Here is a 19,082-nt window from a genome sequence, read left to right on the forward strand (position 1 = left end):
ATTATTAGCAACAGGAAGCTGTGTGGGAAGGTTTATTACAAAAGAACAAGAAGGGGAAGGTCAGAATTTATTTCGAATGATTTTAGTATTCACAGGGATGTGTATTATGAATAATGATATTTTATCGGTATTTATAATCTTCACATTGAAAATATTCCGAAAAAATTCCTAAAGTTATCACATTTATAATAATTACTAAAACTGTTTAGTTGACTTCCATCTCTGTCTTTAATAGACTCATCCAAAACGGACCAGAAACAAAAAAAGATGGCTGCGGCGCAGTGGTGGGCACAGGCGAATGAAGAGGAAAACCGCCAAAACAAAGAACAAGAAGAATTGTTTGTATTCGGATATGCATGTAAGCTGTTCCGGGATGACGAAAAGGCGGTTTTTGTGGACCAAGAGAAACATCTGATCCCATGGATGTCCGACGACAGACTTCTCATTGACAGGTCTGTTCTCCATACAACTTGGGAGCCACAAAAAAAGGTTTCGATTTGAGTCGATTTCGCGTATTATACTAACATCTGCACTTAGTTTTCAGTATCACGGATTTACAGGGAGTATTGTGTTTTCTGGTATGCATCGGCAATGACCGTATATGTATGCCAGTGTTCAGATGAATGCCGATGACCCCCTCTCTGATGACCTTGCCCTTGCTTTGGAAAAAAGGAAAGATGACTGACTGGAGTTTAAGACTGATGGGGAATGATGAAAAGACGTCGCACTTCCACTGATAGTCAAACAACTTACTAAGACCTTTCATGTTCTGTCATGTTTATTGAGAATGTCAGCACTTTGGCATTCTCTGTGGTGCAAATGTTTTCAGGAATTTTATTTCAGATGTGTCCTCCTTGTATTGATGATGAGAGATGAAACAAGAATGTCATATCAAACGGTATGAACTGGTATTCCAGGTGACAGGTATCAGTATGGAATAAATCAAAACCAAAGAAATCCCATCAATTATGGAAGACCATAAACTATTATTGGACAAGGTGTATACATAAAATATGTTTTTATGTCCTTTATTTTTGAAACACTTTATTTATTATTTTGATAAAATAGTATACAAAATGATTTCAAATACTTAATGAAAATAACTTTGATTGCTGCAGTTTTTATATCGAATTTCAATAATTTTCTGCAGAATGTCATTTAAAGGTCTTTAATTATTTAAAAAAATGAGAACGTTTAACAGCATAGCTTGATAATTTAATGATGGAAAATTAAAATGAAAAAAAAACAAATCATAAGCATATAAATAAACCAAATCAGAGGATAAATACCATGTTGCTATTAAAATACATCAATTCAGCACACAAACATCTACACAAAAATATTGGTGTAGTTTACCAAGTTTTCAAACTTAAAAACAATTTGCATACTTTTGTAGTAACAAAGTAAGTAAATAAATTCTAATGAAGCATAATAAACATTACACACAATAATAATAATTGCCTTAAGTATTGCATATACATTAAAGCCACTAATAAAGACATGAATGGATAACAATGTAAGCTGCAGCTGGTGGTCACAGTAAATTAGAAAGAAAAGTCAACAAAACATCTTTTTGAATGATAAATGTAAAAAAAAAAAGGACTTTCATGTATCTGAAAATAGTGTAGACAGTGTTGAGACAAAGCTCTTGGAAGTGTTTCAAAGATGAGTGTGTTTTCAATATTGCAGCAGAATTTTGTTGCTGAGTACTGTAGGGTGTGCACACACACATATAGTGTCTGTTCATGTCTACATGTATCATGTATTTCTAAGTTTGAATAATGATTTCATGCAACAAGTTTTTGCACAGCTGTTTTTTACTTAAAAACTTACAAGCATGATATTTCATTACCAGTTGGTCTTATTTTGATGAATTACATGTATTCATGAAAAACAATTTACAACACTTTTAGATTTAATAAGATGTTTTGCAAGCTACATATATTGGAAATAAACAAACATTTTATGGATGTTGTTTACCGGATTCCATTTGTTTTGAAATTTCAAAACAATTGCTGAAGGTTCAGTTTAAAAAAAGACATATTAAAAGAATATATCGATTTATCAAATCAAAACTTAAAGTGACTTCCGTGACATTCTTGGCAAGATTACCACATGTTTGTCGCTGTGTATTGTTAGTATGATTTGATTTTCAATAGTGAAGTGATTGTCTTGCTATGTGCAGTTTTTTTCCATTGAGGTCATGCATATGTTGTGTGATATTTCTGCATTTCTCCCTTTCCTGTGATTAATCTGGTTTTGTACATCAGAAATATTCACATATTTTAGTTATTTCATGGTGTTGTAGAGAAATTCAAAGATGACAAGTAAATATGTGGTAACTTTGAGAAATTTAAAATGACATTAATAGTCCAGTATGGTAGATTTTCTACTATCAATTAAATGAATTTTATATTTTGAATTCATATCAGAATAAATTAACTACATTTAGGCCTTACATGATAGGTTACCACATTTTTTCTCACTTCTTCAATAAAAACCAAATGAAAAATTACATAAATTTATTTGCGTTTTAAAGTGCAGCTAGGAATTAATGTGGGTTATTGTCAAAAAAAACCCAGCTGTTCATTGCATGTTTTTGAAGTGAAACAAATGCAGATGAATACTTTTGATGTGCAGTTTTATCTTATAATAATCACACATGTCCCTATCTAGTTTAAAACATTTCTGCTTCATGCATGTCGGTAGTCTTCTGTTATGCTTGCTCCAGTATTTCTGGGTTTCACACAAGCTTCCTGTGTAAAATGTGTATTTAGGTTTTTAATGATACAGTTGGAACCATGAGCATGTCCTTACTGCATTTTCATCTGCCGACAGGTATGACGGAAGGGGTCACTTGTTTGACCTTTCAGCATTTGATGCCAACAATGTTAAGGACACAGATCAAACTTTGACAGAAGATGAAGAACAAATGGAGAAGTTGTGTGATGAAGAGCGTTATCTGGAGCTGCGGACAGATATGGCAGAGAAAACCATGTATGAAGGTAAATGTCCCATACACTAGTGTGACAAACTGGTATATTTTAAAGTTAGAAATCTAAAAAAAAAAAAGCCTCTCCAGATCTTAAAAGTAATTTTATGGATGCAAAATTTTGTGTCTTGTATGGCCTAACAATGTCCTATAACTTGCAGAAAGTTGAAGGAACAATCCATTGAAACATGGACACCAAACAAATGCATTAGCATGGAATAAGAAAGCCTTAACCTCTTTGTACTGTCTTCACATTTTTAACACTGGAATATATATTTTTTTTAAATCAATATTTTTTCATATTGCATCAAACAATAAATAACTTCATAGCACTGTTTCGTTTTCCCAAACATTGCAGAAAGGGACAATCTGATTGGTCAATAATAGGTGACTTTGCTGATTGTAAATGCTGATTTTAACAGGGTTTTATTATATCTGTGTAACAAAGTACAGGAAACTAATTAGAATGAGAGATCTGATATGATTGATTGAATTATACAATAGTTTTGACTGACAGGACAATAACACAAATAATTCTTTTTTTTAATTCATTGATTTATTGCACATTGCTGTGCTCCCACCTTGAAAGATCAATGTAATAAACTTATGTATAATGCCACTTTGTTGTTGTTTACAGAGGAGGAGTGGAAGCGTTATTATCTGTCTCTTTCTGAGGGCTATAATGCTGTCAGCTTCAGCTATGACTATGCTCAGCAGATGGCAGCTGAGCAGCAGCCAGAGGTTAAAATAGGTAAATATCAGTAAATGTATTACCCAGATGTTGATGTGTAGTTTCGGGGGGAGGGGGATTTTTGTGAAAGGTTCTAATGAGGAAAATGTACCTCCTTTACAAAATTCAACTCCTAGTGTATTTATCCTACAACAAGGCAGATGGAATAAGCTATTGTTGACATTTGTACAGAATCAATTTTTTAAATACACAGGGATATTTTTTAATGTGCACCTAGTGACATTTGGTCAGATAAATTCTGGCACTACAAGTAAAAAAAGTTAAAGATAATTTTCATTCCCCATCAGTGTATTGGGATATATAATGTTAACCTAATATCTTTCTCTCCCTTTGTCTCATTGAGTCTTGTTCCATTTCAGTGTCATATCAAGAAAACTTTTCCACTTATACTTCCATACAAGGAAGCAGGGGAATTCATGTGTTATACACAGTTTCTAGTTTCAAAATATTTCAAACTAAAAATTTCTAAAGCAATGTTTTTGTGATTTGATTGAACAGAGGCAGTGGAGGATAAACCATTTGTTGTTGCCCCAGAGTTACATGTTCCACCTGAGGTCGTAGTGGTAAGTATGTCATTTAACTTTTAGATTTACAAGGTATCTCCGATTGAAAACCTCCATTTACTTTTCTTTACATAAATCTGTACAGTCTGTCTGATAGCATTTCCTGAAACTATTTTAAACTCCGGAATAGAAAAATATAGATATGTTTTTCTTCCTGATTTTGTAATAGAAATATGACAGTCTATCACTAGCCTTCCTGCTAGGGGGTGGTGGAGGGGAGGGGAGGGTGATGAGTCTATCACTAGCCTTCCTGCTCGGGGATGGGAGAGGGGAGGGGAGGGGAGGGTGATGTCAAGGGTTTGAGGTCTAAATTCAACAGTTGCCAGGTACTTGCTGCAGGTTGATATATTTTCTATGGGAACTTTCAATTATCTTCTACTAACCTGACATGGCATGTTTTTTTAAATGACCCTAGCTGGTAATAGGACATTAACCAACAATATCTAAATACAAAAAACATCACAAATGGAAATTGAATGTTTTATTCATTGTATGTTTTTAGTTTAATTACATTATAAACTGTTTTCTATCTGGTCTAGGAGGAATTTATACATAAAAAACCCTTTCAACAACGGGGATGGGGGGGTTGGGGGTTGGGGGGGGTGGAGACACAACGTCCCGCAAACATTAAAATCAGGAAATCCCTTCCGGGAACAGCCGTGGATCCAAAAGGATACCGAGTACCCACTATAAATAAATTGTGCAATGATTAAGGAATACAAAAACTACCTAGTAGCAGTGTCAAGGTTAATTTTGTTGACTACTTTAAAAGCATAACATTTCTCTCATAAATCTATGTTTTATTCCACAGCCTGAGACAGAAAAACAGAATGCTATCATAGAGAAGACAGCTAAGTTCATAGCAGAGCACGGAGCTCAGATGGAAATCATCATCAAAACAAAGCAGTCCAATAATTCACAGTTTGAATTCATGCATTTTGAAAACGTACTGAACCCATATTATAAACACATGGTGAAGATGATCAAGTCGGGAAAGTATCGGCCGAAAGCCGAGGAGATACAGGAAGACCATGATAGCAGTAAGTCATTTTCTTTATGTTCAGTCTTACTTGGTGAAATTTTAGTCTCGCCTCCTGAAAAGGATGTGTCTCACTTCTTGTAATATCTAAACCTTTTCACACAATTTTCACACCATGTCTTTATGAAACCTTTGAAATCTTTTATGAATTGTGCATATATGTAGATTCTCTTTAAAAAATTTAAAAAATAAAGTTCAGGTCTGAAATTTCGATATTAATTAAAACAGACATTTCGACTCTACTAATCAATGAAATGATATAGAGATATGCAGTATACATTAAGTGTTGTTCTGTAAACATATAGTTCCAATGATGAAGCTGTAAGTCCAGCTAGTAAGTATTGTTTCCACTGATGATATATGGGAATACATCTACCTGAGATATAGTCTCAATGTCCTTCATAATTGTCAATTTTTAATGATTGATACTTTTTCTCTTGTTAAAAAATTTGTCAGAAATATATGGTACACAAATAAGTACTAATACGGCATCACTCTGTCTTAAGAATTCCATAAATATTCCATCACTTTGGACAATTTGTAGTACAGATTTACTACAATATATAATTGTATGGTCTTTATATTTTGTATCAATAATTATTTGGAAATTATTGTTTTCTTGTTCTTGCATATTTGTTTCAAAATAGTATGTTATTGTAAACAATCATTGTTGTGATAATTGATATAGATGAAAAGTTAAAATGACTTCTGCATGAAATGCAAGAATACAAACAATTGTGTATGAGTCTGCTTAACTTTGCAAGTGATAAAAAGATTGTTTTCATTCTTGGACTGTTGAGTGTAATAATTTGATGGTTGTGAATTGATAGTAAGTAATCTTGTTGCATTATTAACAGTGATTAACTGCTGTGATGTATTACAGGCTATGAGGAAGAACACCCAGATGGTTACCTTCATCCCAGTCTGATGATCCAGCGAGCCTCCCCCACACCTGACCTGAAACCTATCAAGTTACCACCTGTCAGCATCCATGACACTCCATATGGACAACTCATTAAGTCACTCAAAAAGTCAAACAAGCAGCATGAGAAGACAAGGTAAGTTAAAACTCGAGTTCAAACTTATGAAGGTTTGCAATAGCTCAGTCGGTTAGAACCTTGGTCTATGTAACTTCAGCTGAATATTCAAGTTGATTAAGTCTGACACTCCCTACCTGTGGCAGTTTAAGTTTCTCAGGAAGCTGTGAGGTTAATAACAAGGAGACCTCTCCTTATAATGACCATGGCTGTTCATGGGACAATAGATTAAACCTAACAAACATATGAAATCAAACTTATGGTGCGTGTATATATCATAATTCCACACAAGGTATATAAATATCAAGTTCTCTAAACACTTGCCATTTAAAATGATTTGAGAGACCAATTTTGATTTGAAGCAATAAATGGTTGTGATCTTAGGTAAGTTTTGTCAAAGTCTGTTTTAAAGTTCATGTTATGTGTAGATGTTTTAAGATGTTCTGATTGTTGTAGCAGTGGCACTGGAGCAGACCAGCAACCTCGTAAAGATACGCCATCCATACAACCACCCCCACTGCCTCCCTATATCTCGGCACCAGAATATGGACCTGCCAACTCAAGTTTGCCCCTCCCTCCTGGGCTAGAACCTGTCACTCTCCCGTCCTCACAGCAGCCCCCACCCCCAGGGACAGATGTGGGTGGTAACCTCTACCTCAGCCGGGACAGTCCGGCCAGTGAAGACAGCTCCTCAAGGTAATGTCATATACAAACTATAGCATCAATGATTCCTCATACAATGAGTCAAAAATAGTCATTTGGTTTTTGATCGACAAGCAAGTATTAGAATCATTGGATTTAAATTTTCCCAAGGTCAGCGCTATGCCTGCCATTTTGTTTCAGTTTCTTCTGAGATTAAGCTAGATGAAATATTACAACTTGAACTTGATATATGTAGTAGCTTGTTGATAATAAATATGATAGCTTGAAACATTATTGACAATATACAGTTACAAAAGATTTGGTAAGGAAATTGTCAAAACTTAATGACAAATATCCCACTGATTGAGCTGACTTCTTAAATTCACTCTGGGTTGTATTTTATATTGTGTTAACAGGGATTCTTTTAGCATACCTGGTGCTCCACAGATCGTTCCGCCTCCACCTGACCTTCAACCCGTTATAGATAGAATGGCAATGTATGTTGCCAAAAATGGAGTGGAATTTGAAATCGTTGTGAAAAGTAAAAATGATCCCAGATTTGCATTTTTGGAATCCCACCATGTTCATTTTCCATACTACAACTTCAAAAAGAATATTCATATCACAGTAAGTATTGCAGTGATTTTGACACCTGTGTTAAAGATTAATATGTGCAACATACACTTATATATATACACACCAGTTTTAAGTGGTATAAAGTTCAATTGATTGACATTACAGTTTACTTATAATGAAATCAATGTATATTGAATCAGATAGTCTTGTCAGATAGAAAACAGAAAGTGCAATTCAATTTTATATTCAATGATAAGTACTATTACCAAAAAATAATCATCAGTCATATGTTGGTCATCAGTTGAGAAAATCTGTTAAAGCAGAGGGTAAGTTTTGCCATTTTTATTGTGTTTACAATGTACATTAATTTTTCTTCTATGTTTGACAGGAAACTGCCAAGGAAAAAAAACGCTTGGAAAAGGAACGACCTAAAGGTGTGAGCTTCAGCATCAAGGGTAAGCCTCGGGAACAAGAAAGTACTTCATTGGAAAAACGCCAAGTGTTCGACAATGACAGCAGTGATGAGGATGGTATGTAACCCTTAAATGTCTTTAAAAGATCAGATTAACAGTAAACTATGTTGATTGTATTGTTGAAGATGAATTGCAAAAATTTCTTTCTGAGTTATCTTTGGATAGGAAACAGATTTTGGTGGCTTCAGGAAATCCCATTTTCAAGAATATAAAATCATGTTTTGATTCCTATGGGTGTTTACATTTGGGTAAATGTCAGTTGCAACAATAATGGATAAGGTATTAGAATGTGAACTTGTTTTTAAGTTACAAAGGCAACATGTTTTTGTGCAGGTGATCGGGATAAGCCTTACAAATCTGACCTCTCAGGGACATCCACACCTGTTGATTCAGATTTTATTGTCACGGAAAATACAAGACCAGATAGTTCTAAGTCAGAGTATTCAAGGTCAGAACACTCGCGGAGTACTGAGTACGTGAGATCAGAGAACAAAGTGGATCGAGCAGAGTTGATGGAGAAATTTGAACGAAAACAAGGTGAGTCTTTCCTTCTTGATCACTACTGGTTATATTTTGAAAACCACGGAGAGAGGGTGCTTTGATAAATTCCATGAGAACTGAACAGAATTGAAATTGTATCAAAATATTTGAAAAGTTTGTGTCATTAATATATATTTTGCTCAAAAGAATTTATGCATTGACAGGTTTGACATAGTTAAGAAAGTGGTACATATTGAACAATTTTTTGAACAATAGAAGCTCAGTTTTAGTGTAGTCATTTGTACTTTTATCTTTTCGTCTTTTCAATAACATTTTTTAATGAGATTTATTTCTGCTGCAATAAATGTCATGGACACAATCATTGTGGGTTCTGAAATGGATGCCACATTTGAAGTATGAGCTGATATTCTAGACTGCTGCCTGTAGCCATTTTAGATTTTGACAGTTGAAGTTTACTACTGCTATATCTTATAACAAAGGAATCATCAAGTCTAGGTACCAGTGAAAATAAAACATCATTGATGTCATGTAGTAAGTCGCAAGACAAATCTTCTGTTGATGCTAGAGAAAATAATCGTAAATAAAAAAAATCCATCTCTTGTGATTATAGTGTAAATTGTTGCAAGTGTGCTTAAATCTAGTAGAATCAATCTCAATGAGCAGGAGGCAGGTTCATTTAGTTTCTATCAGACACCATCATCAGGCGGTGGTCTATTCAAACCACTCTGTGTCCGTGGTCTGTCGTCCATAAACAATTTTTGTTTCTTGAGACATACTGGATGGATCTGTATCAAATTGCATATGTAGGTTCCCCTTCGTCCCTAGTTCTGCTAGTTGATTTATGTCTAATCAGAATGAAAAAATGCCTGGCAGATGTTATTGCTATTTCTTGAGAATTACTGTGTAAATCCTTCTCAAATTTCATATATATATTCCTTTTGTCCCTTGTGCCTGTTTGAGTTTAGGACTGATCAGAAAAACAAAATGTCCGACAGGCAGCCATCTTTGATTTTGCCTACCAAAGATTTTTATTGCTATTTCTTTAGAAGTATTGAATGGATATCTCTCAAATTTCATATGTATATTCCCTTTTGTCTCTCCTTGTGCTTGTTTGATTTTGGGATTGATCAGAAGAATTTAATGGCTTCCAGATGGCCATTTGAGATTTGGCAGGTAAAGATTATTATTGCTATTTCTGTAAAGGAATGTTCAAATGACTTATCATCAAGAGCAAAAAAGAGAAAAGAAGGGAAAAGATCCAACTTTCCAAGAGCATATAAAGATCAAACAATGGTGGGCGCCAAGATCCCTCTGGGATCTTGTTAGGTAGTATGTACAAGTTTGTCCACTCTGTCAGACTTCTTCTGGAAAATCTTCAAGAACCCGCCTCCTGCCTGTTGAGATTGATTCTACTTGATTTAAATTTACCCTAATTAATCAATCCACTTCGTACCTTCGGGTATCTAGGTAGAATGTGAAGGACCCTTTCCAGTAATGCAGCATTGGTATTATGTCTAGATATACTTGGTACAGATTTGTTACTGGTGACTCACTTGAAACTATAAACAATGATAATTAGATTTGTCCTGATATATATATACCTTGTAATAAAAAATGAAGACTCAAGATTTAAATGATGTTTTAGCTGAAGAACGTCTGAAGGACCGAATGGCAGCTGCGGCACGTGAGAAGCTAGTCCAGGCAAACAAAGAGAAACAGATGCAAGCTGAAAGGAAACGTAAGGCAGCCATGTTTATCAACATGCTCAAATCTACTAATGTAGCGGCCTCATCCTCCTCTTCAACACCAGATGACCAGCGTGATATGGAAGAGTCAGGTTAGCAGAAAAATAACAAGTACTTAATTGAGTTCAATAGATGATCTATGATAAATACTTGTTAAGTTAAATGGATATCTGCTGTTTGTTATGTATAATGAATTAAAGCACTGGTTACTGCTGATAAGTTTGTGTTGCCAGGTAGTTGATACGACCTATTATGAGTTTGTAGGCTGCTGTAGATTCATTCTCTGAAGGCTTTTGTTTCATATTGAGGAAATTGTTGTTTTATCACAGGGGGGACCGCGTCCACAGACACATCTATAGGCAGCCGTTCACATACACCCATAACTCAGGAGGAAGACCGTCTCAGTGACTACTCGGACCGATCGTCAAGGTCGTCAAAGAAGTCTAGAGACAGAGGCTCATCTCCGCCCTCAAGGTCTCGCAAGTCAACAAGCCCATCATCAAGGTCAAGGTCACCTAGAAGAAAACGCTCCCCACTTCCACCTAGTGCTTATGTTAGAGGTAGAAGGTAAATAATCTGTGTGTTCAGTAATTACGACCTTTGTATATTTGTGTAATGTTGCATTGCAGTTGCTGTTTACTGGATAAATGGTAATAGTTGTGGGGCATTAATTCGCTATGCTCAAATCTATCAAAAATAGTGCAAAATGTTAAATAACCTACAAATGTTTTTATAAATCAACCCAACTGTCAGAAAGTACATATTATCTGCCTGTATACATCATACCACTGTTTTTAAGGTGGCATTGCACAAAATTTAATCACAGTGAACTAGCCCCAACCAGGACAACTGCAAAATATTAGCCCCAAAAATTCAAAACTATACATTATCTGAGCAATTGCAAACTACACTGCTGTGAAAGTTTAAGTCAATGGATCTTATGTGGCTGGTGTATATGTTTAATTTTGGCAAAGTTACTGTCAGGGGTAAAGACAGTGGATCTCTTGTAGCTGTTGTATGTCTGAATAATGATGGAATGTGAAGTTAATGGGTTTTTGCTGCATGTTGCTGATTACTAAAGGGTTAAACTTGCTATAAAGGGTAAAAAGACTTTATGTAATGTAGCTGTTGTATATATCTGAGTGTTTTTTGGTTTTAGTCACTAGAAGGTAAAGATTCTGTGTCTCCTGCATCTGCTGTATATCCAATAGATTGTGGATTACAGTCACTGTAGAGGGTAAAAATACTGAGTCTCCTGTAGCTATTGCATATCGGAGTGATTGGAGGATAAAACTAATTCATTTGTTTTAGAAAAGTATCTTGTTGTGTAAGGTGATATTTAAAGCGTTTGTGTTAATTGAGTGTATCGCCAGTTAAAAATTTGAACTGATTTTTCAAAGGCTGATTTTACATTTTTTTAATTTTAAAGATCATCATCAAAGTCACCAACACGCAGAAGTATACCACGGCCACAAAGTCCGCGTAGGAAAGATAGGTCAAGGTCACCAAGATACAGGTCAAGTCCTTCATTATCTCCTGGGAGGTCAAAATCACTGAAGAGGTCACGTTCACCATCACCATCTAAACGTTCATCAAAATCCAGTAGGAGGTCACCAAAACATATCAGAAAGTCAAAGAAAAAGAAGAGGTCACGTTCAAGGTAGATAAGTCATTTTATTAAGTATTGTGTCGGAAGATGTTCATGAAAAAAAAATGCCATGTGTGCAGTGCTTATTCATGTACAGCATAAATTTAAGAATCAAAATTTGGTATATATGTATGCAATAATGTGACATAGATTGCATCAGTGGATATAACAATAGTTTCGCACCAGTATTAGACTATTCTGTTTATAGAAAAGGTGTAAACATTCTAACGAGAGTAAAAGCTATTTCACCCTCCTTCATTAGTAAGACAGCCAATAGATGACAGGACAAAGGTCAGCATGTTTATTTAAAAATTTACAAAACAGTCCCCTGGAATTTACTACTCAAACACCACACCAACAACAATATTTTAATGTAAATATTCTTTGTAATAGATCAGTGCAATTGGTGCCTGTATACACAGGATTGGCTGTATTTTTATTTCAAAGCGGCAACAATTTGATATGGTTTTAAATAACCTAATACATTTCACTATTGACTTACCTGGAGAACATAGAGCTCTGGTAAATTAGGATTTCCAGATTTCCTGCTGTGTTAATTCACGTCTACTCTAATAGTTCATATTTTATGTACAGTTCTCTTTGTTCAAGCGAAAATTTGACTATGCTAATATCAGCATGTTGTGTACAGTATATGTACAGCTCAAATCTAGCAAAAGCGAAACACCATTTCTTCAATATTTCCAAATGTTTTTTCTTCAGGTTGGTAATGTCAATAGAACACAACCAGTAAAAGATTTAGGTGTGACATTTCAATGACATGTTACCGGTTTGAAGCATACTAGTACTGGCAAATTAACCTGATCGTATTCATTTACTGATTGTTTTAAAAGAACTATTTTATAAACGATTAGTTCAGATATGGTGTTTAGTTTTTAAGCCTGAACATGGAAACATGCATTTTTAATGACTTTGGATATTCATAAATAACAGGTCGCCTTATCATAAATCATCAAGCAGTAGGAGCTCAGGTGATCTGATTGGTCCTGTCCAAAGCTATGATATCAACATCAAACCGGAACCACAGCTGTCCCAGTCTGCTGCAGATGTTACTGACAATATAGACAAGGCTAAGCCATACACATTTACAGAATTTTCTAACTTGTGAGTACTGTTCAACATTAGCTGTATTAAAATATAAAATGTTTTTGTATGCAGTTTTGATGTTTGATTTTAAATCAGGTCAAAGGAGAAAAACATGCTGTCAAAATGACATAACGATCTTGGCTTGTTTGAATAATTCCTTTTTTTTGGTAATTTCATAAATAGGATTAAAAATATCATTAGTAGGCAACAAAACTGTCATAATGATCTTGGCTTGTTTGAATAAGTTCTTTTTTTCGTAAATTTCGTAAATAGTAGTAAAAAAATATCATAAGTAGGCAACTAAATTTTAATATTACAGTTTTATGAAGCATTTAAATATACTAAATTGATACATTGTTATGTTTGTCATGACTGCCACTTAGTATATAAAAATGATGTCTGTTTTATCTGTAAAGTAAGTAGTAGACAGTAATAGATATGTTGTGTCTCTATTTACAGACCACCACTGCCAGATTGTCTACCACCAGAGCCACCATCAGACTCCAGGGCCCCTCTCCCTCCCCTACCTCCACTTCCCCCAGACTCCGACAGTAACAGCTGTAGTCTGCCGGGTGAATCAAAGTCTGAGGAAAAAGCAGTGTCTAAGGTAAACATGTTTTACTAATCTTCTTCAATTGAATATATTGGGGAGCTTTTTGATTTATTAATGTAAGGTGTTTGTCTCAGTTTGAGACTCCAGGTTTGTACAATAGACTACAAAGACAAGGGATTTAATTATAAGTTTTATTTGGAGCCCATGAAATAGGATTTTAAAACTTATGCCATCATTTTATGGCAGGATTTCCAAACAGATTTGGCTCATATTTTCCCCCATAATATATGTCATAATATCAAGTTCTACACTGTATTATATAAAGATGGCCATCACTCAATATTCAACGGTGGAATTCATCAGTTGGAATAATCAGATTTGTATGCATTGAAGCAGAGCATTCATGTTTTACTTCGTTGTTTAATTTCATTGTTCCTCTTTGCTAATCTACTGAAATATGTTGTACTTGTAGCCTTAATATTGAAATTCTTGAAAATACAATCAACATTGCCAGATATTGGTCTCCAGTATCAAGTATAGCAGTTAAGGTTGATGTAAAGCCACACTGGTTACTTAAGTATATTGCTTGTGTTTACAGTACATGTTGAACCGTGTTCGAGCAATTATAAAGGCATCACGACAAGCCATTCTACAGGAGGAAGGATTTGATGACCATTAATACGCTGGTGATATGACACATACAGCAGGAGTCCATGATCTAAAAATACACTGATGATGACACATACAGCAGGAGTCCATGATCTAAAAATACACTGATGATGACACATACAGCAGGAGTCCATGATCTAAAAATACACTGATGATGTCGCATACAGCAGGGGTCTATGATCTAAAAATACACTGATGATGTCACATACAGCGGTAATCCATGATCTACAAATACACTGATGATGTCGCATACAGCAGGGGTCTATGATCTAAAAATACACTGATGATGTCACATAAAGTAGGAGTCCATGATCAAAAAAATACACTGATGATGTCACATACAGTAGGAGTCTTTGATCTAAAAATACACTGATGATGTTGCATACATGGTGAATCTATCTAAAAAAAAACACTGATGAGAGATTTTGTCACCTTCAGTAGGGTTTGATGATCCAAAAATGTATCACTGATGATGTCACATACAAGAACTGATGATCCAAAGATACATTGCTAGTATTTGATTAAGCAGAAGTACTTGATCCAGAAATACATCATTGGTGTTTGATAAAGCTAAGATTTATTTTCCAAAAATTTGTTGCAAGTGTTAGTACTTCAGTGATGTTAAATAAAGCCAAAATTTATGTTCCAAAAATACATTGTTAGATGTTACTGCCATTGATGATCAAGAATACACAATAGGAATCCCATAGTGTGCCACTGTAGGATTGATTCAAAACAGACCACTGAAATATCTCTCAAATCCTGAATGCTGTGATACGATATATTCTGACATTTACAATACAAGGTATCATATTTTCATTTAAGAAACTTACTTCAAAGTAAATACAAAAGCTCCAACCCAATTAAGCACTATTAAAGGGTTGTAAACTTTCCATGATAGAAAGCCTGAATAGATTGTACACTGAAGAGGAATGTGATGTTTGTGTTATTGGTACCTAGATATTTCATTTCATAATGATATTATATAGATGACATCTTTTATTTAAGATGCACTTACAAAGTGAGATAAAGGCTTTGGAATTACTTAAATAACATTGATCATATTCAACATATTCAAAGTTATACGTATAGAAATGCACAGAGTACATAATCATTTACTTTCTGTCAGTTAGAAGTTAGAATCTATTCTATTTTCCGGACTAAATAGCCCATTGGAGCTGGTTTTGATATCTGATGCTTCTGTGTAAGCACATAAGTGAAATTTCAGACAATTGGTCAGTCTTTTTAAAATGTATACAATGTTGGGCGTTTGGGTGAACTGTTATTATCCACTGGTATTGGTTTGATGTGACCTGTATTGACACAACAGCTTAGATATTAGTTTGTTGATGATTAATTTGATTACATCACAGGATGTACCAACTAGTCATTCTAGTGCACTACCCAGTATTGGTTCATTCCTAATCATGCTTCCCTTATTTAGTCACTGTAACAGCATAATTTGAGATATTTATTTACTGTAGACCTACTTATTTTTGTTGCTATCAAATTTAAGCACAGTGTCAATTTTGAACAACTAAGTGCAATGATGAATTCAGACACTTTGTAGAAAATGCAGTTAAAACATTCTTATCTTCACAATATGTCTAGAGTCTGAAAAAATGCTAAATTAAGATAGCACTGAAATATATATGTTCACAGTATTAGATAGGAGATGATTTTCTTTGTTAATTGAGAAACCTTAATATAGATAGAAGAACATATACATAACACATTGATGTACTTATTTCTTATCTAGTTTGTACATAAGATATCTTTAGAATAACAGCATAATGGCGTACTTTTTTGGGAATGCCAAGATAATTGTCATTTCCATTCAAAGTGACTGTTTGCATATATCACACATTAGATACTGTATACATGAAACAGACAGTACAAGATACACTGAAATATTGATACTGTATTGTACTTAAATGTCAAGGCACCTTGATTATCAACTATGCCTTCTTATCCTTAAAAACACCTTATTTGATGTGCAATGAAGTTTTCAGAATTTGTTTGGGTTAAAATGTTGTCCTTTTTAATATCTCCCTTCTGCATCTTTTGAGAGTTTGAAATAGATTAAGTTTATCATCATCTGTAGAGTGCTGTCTATTTACAGCATTCACTTACATACATTCCAGTAGTAAAGATCTATAAAACAAACTTGAGCTGTCATATTTTTCAAGATCAGTGGTAGTTTTTATTACAGCATAAATAATATATATATATACACACACACATATATATCTATATATTAGTACATGTACCGTTATTTTCATCTAAATCGACGTCTTTGAAATTTTGCATACAACTTTAGAATGTTTTGAAATAAGATTATATATAGATTGTTCTGTAATTCTATTGCTGAGGTTTGCCTTTTATAAAATGGATCTGTGGTTCAAATGAAGACCTTTTCTAGTCATTGGTCATTGGTTGTATGTATATTAATGACTGTTCATACATATGACGCTGGTTGTTACTTGAATCTTGTACTAGTCCAGGCCTGCTGTCTGTAAGGTCTTATCAAGTCTGATTGTTCTTGAACAAACAGCTTATAAAACACACTTTTCGGTCTATTATATTTTCTTACTAGTTTTCCCATATCTGTAATAAAACTCTCTTAAAGCCAAATGCAACACATCATTAAAGGAATTACAAATGGTATGTAAGTTAGTTTTAAACTTTAACTAATGGCACTTAAAACCTCCTGACAACTTGGTTATTGTAACAATGAGTTTATATTTTAAGATGAATGTAAAATGACAAAAAAAGATGGAGATGCTGTTCTTTGTGTATATAGTCACTATATACGATAAATGTGTTTATGGATGTGTTTGGTATAGTTAAAGATTTACCGATCTGTAGAAAAATATTTTTTGTTCTCATGGATGTCTGTGTAATTCAGGGTAATGTTCATGTTTTCTGTTATGTGTCTACAGGCTATTACAGATGTTCAGCACACTTATTGCTGTAGACTTACTGCAGCAAACAACAGAATAATTTTTCAAGTGAGAAAGTGGCCTCGAAACAGATCAGTGTGTGCTATCATTTATCAGAAGTAATCTGTAAAACAGAAAAATGATAATGAGTACCTTTGCTGGTAGATTCGTTACGGGGAATAAAAGCTAGCACATTACATTTAGTCAGTGAGAGAGTTTATAAAAACATTTATCATGATCACACAATATAATTTTCACACGGGTAACTCGTGCCCTAATATAGGCACCGGTGTACAATATTTATACTGGCACCAGCTATATTTATATGGACGCTGCAGGCACTTACTATATTTAGATTTTTACAAAGGCCTTACACAAGAAATAGATTCATCGATCTTCCAGTCATTTTGTAGTTCTTGTTGTTGAAATTGAATTTGCTAGTTACTTTGTAAGTCTGGTTGTTGAACTTAAATCTGCTGAAATTTAGGTTGAGTGTAGGCTCCATATACCTTGTATTGCTTGGTCTGTTCGTAATTTGCCTTGCTAGTCATGATTGTTTTCAGTCATAAATGTGTTGTAATACTGTAAACATACATATTTTCATGATAATCCTACTTTAGCACTTACCACACTGAAATCATTGCACTAACATATGATTGCACGAAATGCAGTTCTGTATGTTGCTTATATAGCGATAATTGTGAATGCAGGAACTCATCATTTTGGTTATTTGCAAAAAAGTGTTTAATAAGTGTGAAATATTATCATGTCATAATAAGTATATTTACAGTATATCATATTTACTGACTCATTATGTTCTATTGCTTCGGGTCAGTAACTCAAGTGCTTTCTCACTGACATAGTCATTAAGGATTGTCAAATGTAATTCAGGTTTTCACAGCTGTGTAAAGCAGTGTAGGAAATTTAGTAAAATTTTTCATAATGGACAGTAACTATATGTCTGCTATCTACTACGTCATGGGTATCAATTATCTAGATGTTGTCAGTGTTTGGACTAATATTTAATTGTATACATGGTAGTATACTGAATTAAAACAACAATATGGATTAAACTATAGAATTGATGTTTAAAGTATACTGGTTGGTTAAAATCTAATATTTTTTGAGAATCATACCATCAGTATCTATTATTGTGGAATAAGATCATTTTGATTGTTCAATGTTTTGAAACATCTAATCACTGGTGTGTTGGTTATGTACATGTGTTTGTCTCTTGTACAGGTGGTTATCAAAATGTCCAAAGGTGTTTTGAGTGAGAGCATATAAAGGTGTGATGGATATAATAAGTTATTGAGATGAATCTTCACCATTGTTCTTGTGGGAAGCTTATGGCATACAATTGTATTTGGAATGGAAGTCAGCTAAACGTGTGTGAGCATCAAGTGTTTGGATCTGTAGTCCCCATCTAGGGCAACCCATATTTTTAGCATTATGTTATAATGGTGCTTTGTGAATATTGACCTTTATAAGGCTATATAATAAAAAAAAAAAAAAATCCACTTGTTATTTTCTCTTTGGTGAATATCAAAAAAATATTGTTAACAAATCAGTTTTCTTCAATACAAGATATCCCAGAGGGATCTTGGCGCCCACCATTGTTTGATCTTTATATGCTCTTTTCAAGTTGGATCTTATCCCTTCTATTCTCTTCTCTTTTTATGCTCCTAATAAGATATTTGAACAATTATTTGCAGAAATAACTAATAATCTTTACCTGCCAAATCCAAAATCGTCACCTGGAAGTCATTTTGTTTCTTCTGATCAGTCCCAAAAGCAAACAAGCACAAGGAGAGATCAAAGAGAACATAAGTATGAAATTTGAGGTA

The 19,082-nt window shown here is 34.2% G+C and overlaps 1 protein-coding gene across 3 annotated transcripts; it reads left to right on the plus strand.

The window, feature by feature from the left end:
* The first annotated feature begins 267 nt into the window (after positions 1-267).
* LOC132547587 (splicing factor, suppressor of white-apricot homolog) lies at positions 268-18,741 on the plus strand. 3 transcript variants are annotated; one of them, XM_060211365.1, is made up of 16 exons: positions 268-452; positions 2,839-3,005; positions 3,630-3,743; positions 4,242-4,306; positions 5,118-5,346; positions 6,229-6,403; positions 6,839-7,078; positions 7,441-7,651; positions 7,989-8,130; positions 8,407-8,610; positions 10,220-10,411; positions 10,649-10,886; positions 11,749-11,979; positions 12,919-13,089; positions 13,531-13,678; positions 14,223-18,741. In XM_060211365.1, exons 1-16 carry the CDS (start codon positions 268-270, stop codon positions 14,301-14,303), a joined length of 2,793 nt encoding a protein of 930 aa, XP_060067348.1. In that variant the 3' UTR covers positions 14,304-18,741. The 3 variants fall into 3 exon arrangements, with proteins under 3 accessions (XP_060067348.1, XP_060067349.1, XP_060067350.1); XM_060211366.1 differs by having other exon boundaries at positions 388-898; XM_060211367.1 differs by having other exon boundaries at positions 388-489.
* The last annotated feature ends 341 nt before the right edge of the window (positions 18,742-19,082 follow it).

The sequence above is a fragment of the Ylistrum balloti genome, unplaced genomic scaffold, assembly GCF_031769215.1.
Source record: "Ylistrum balloti isolate Yb309-2 unplaced genomic scaffold, AGI_CSIRO_Ybal_v1 Utg369964, whole genome shotgun sequence".
In the NCBI taxonomy this organism is placed as follows: domain Eukaryota; kingdom Metazoa; phylum Mollusca; class Bivalvia; order Pectinida; family Pectinidae; genus Ylistrum; species Ylistrum balloti.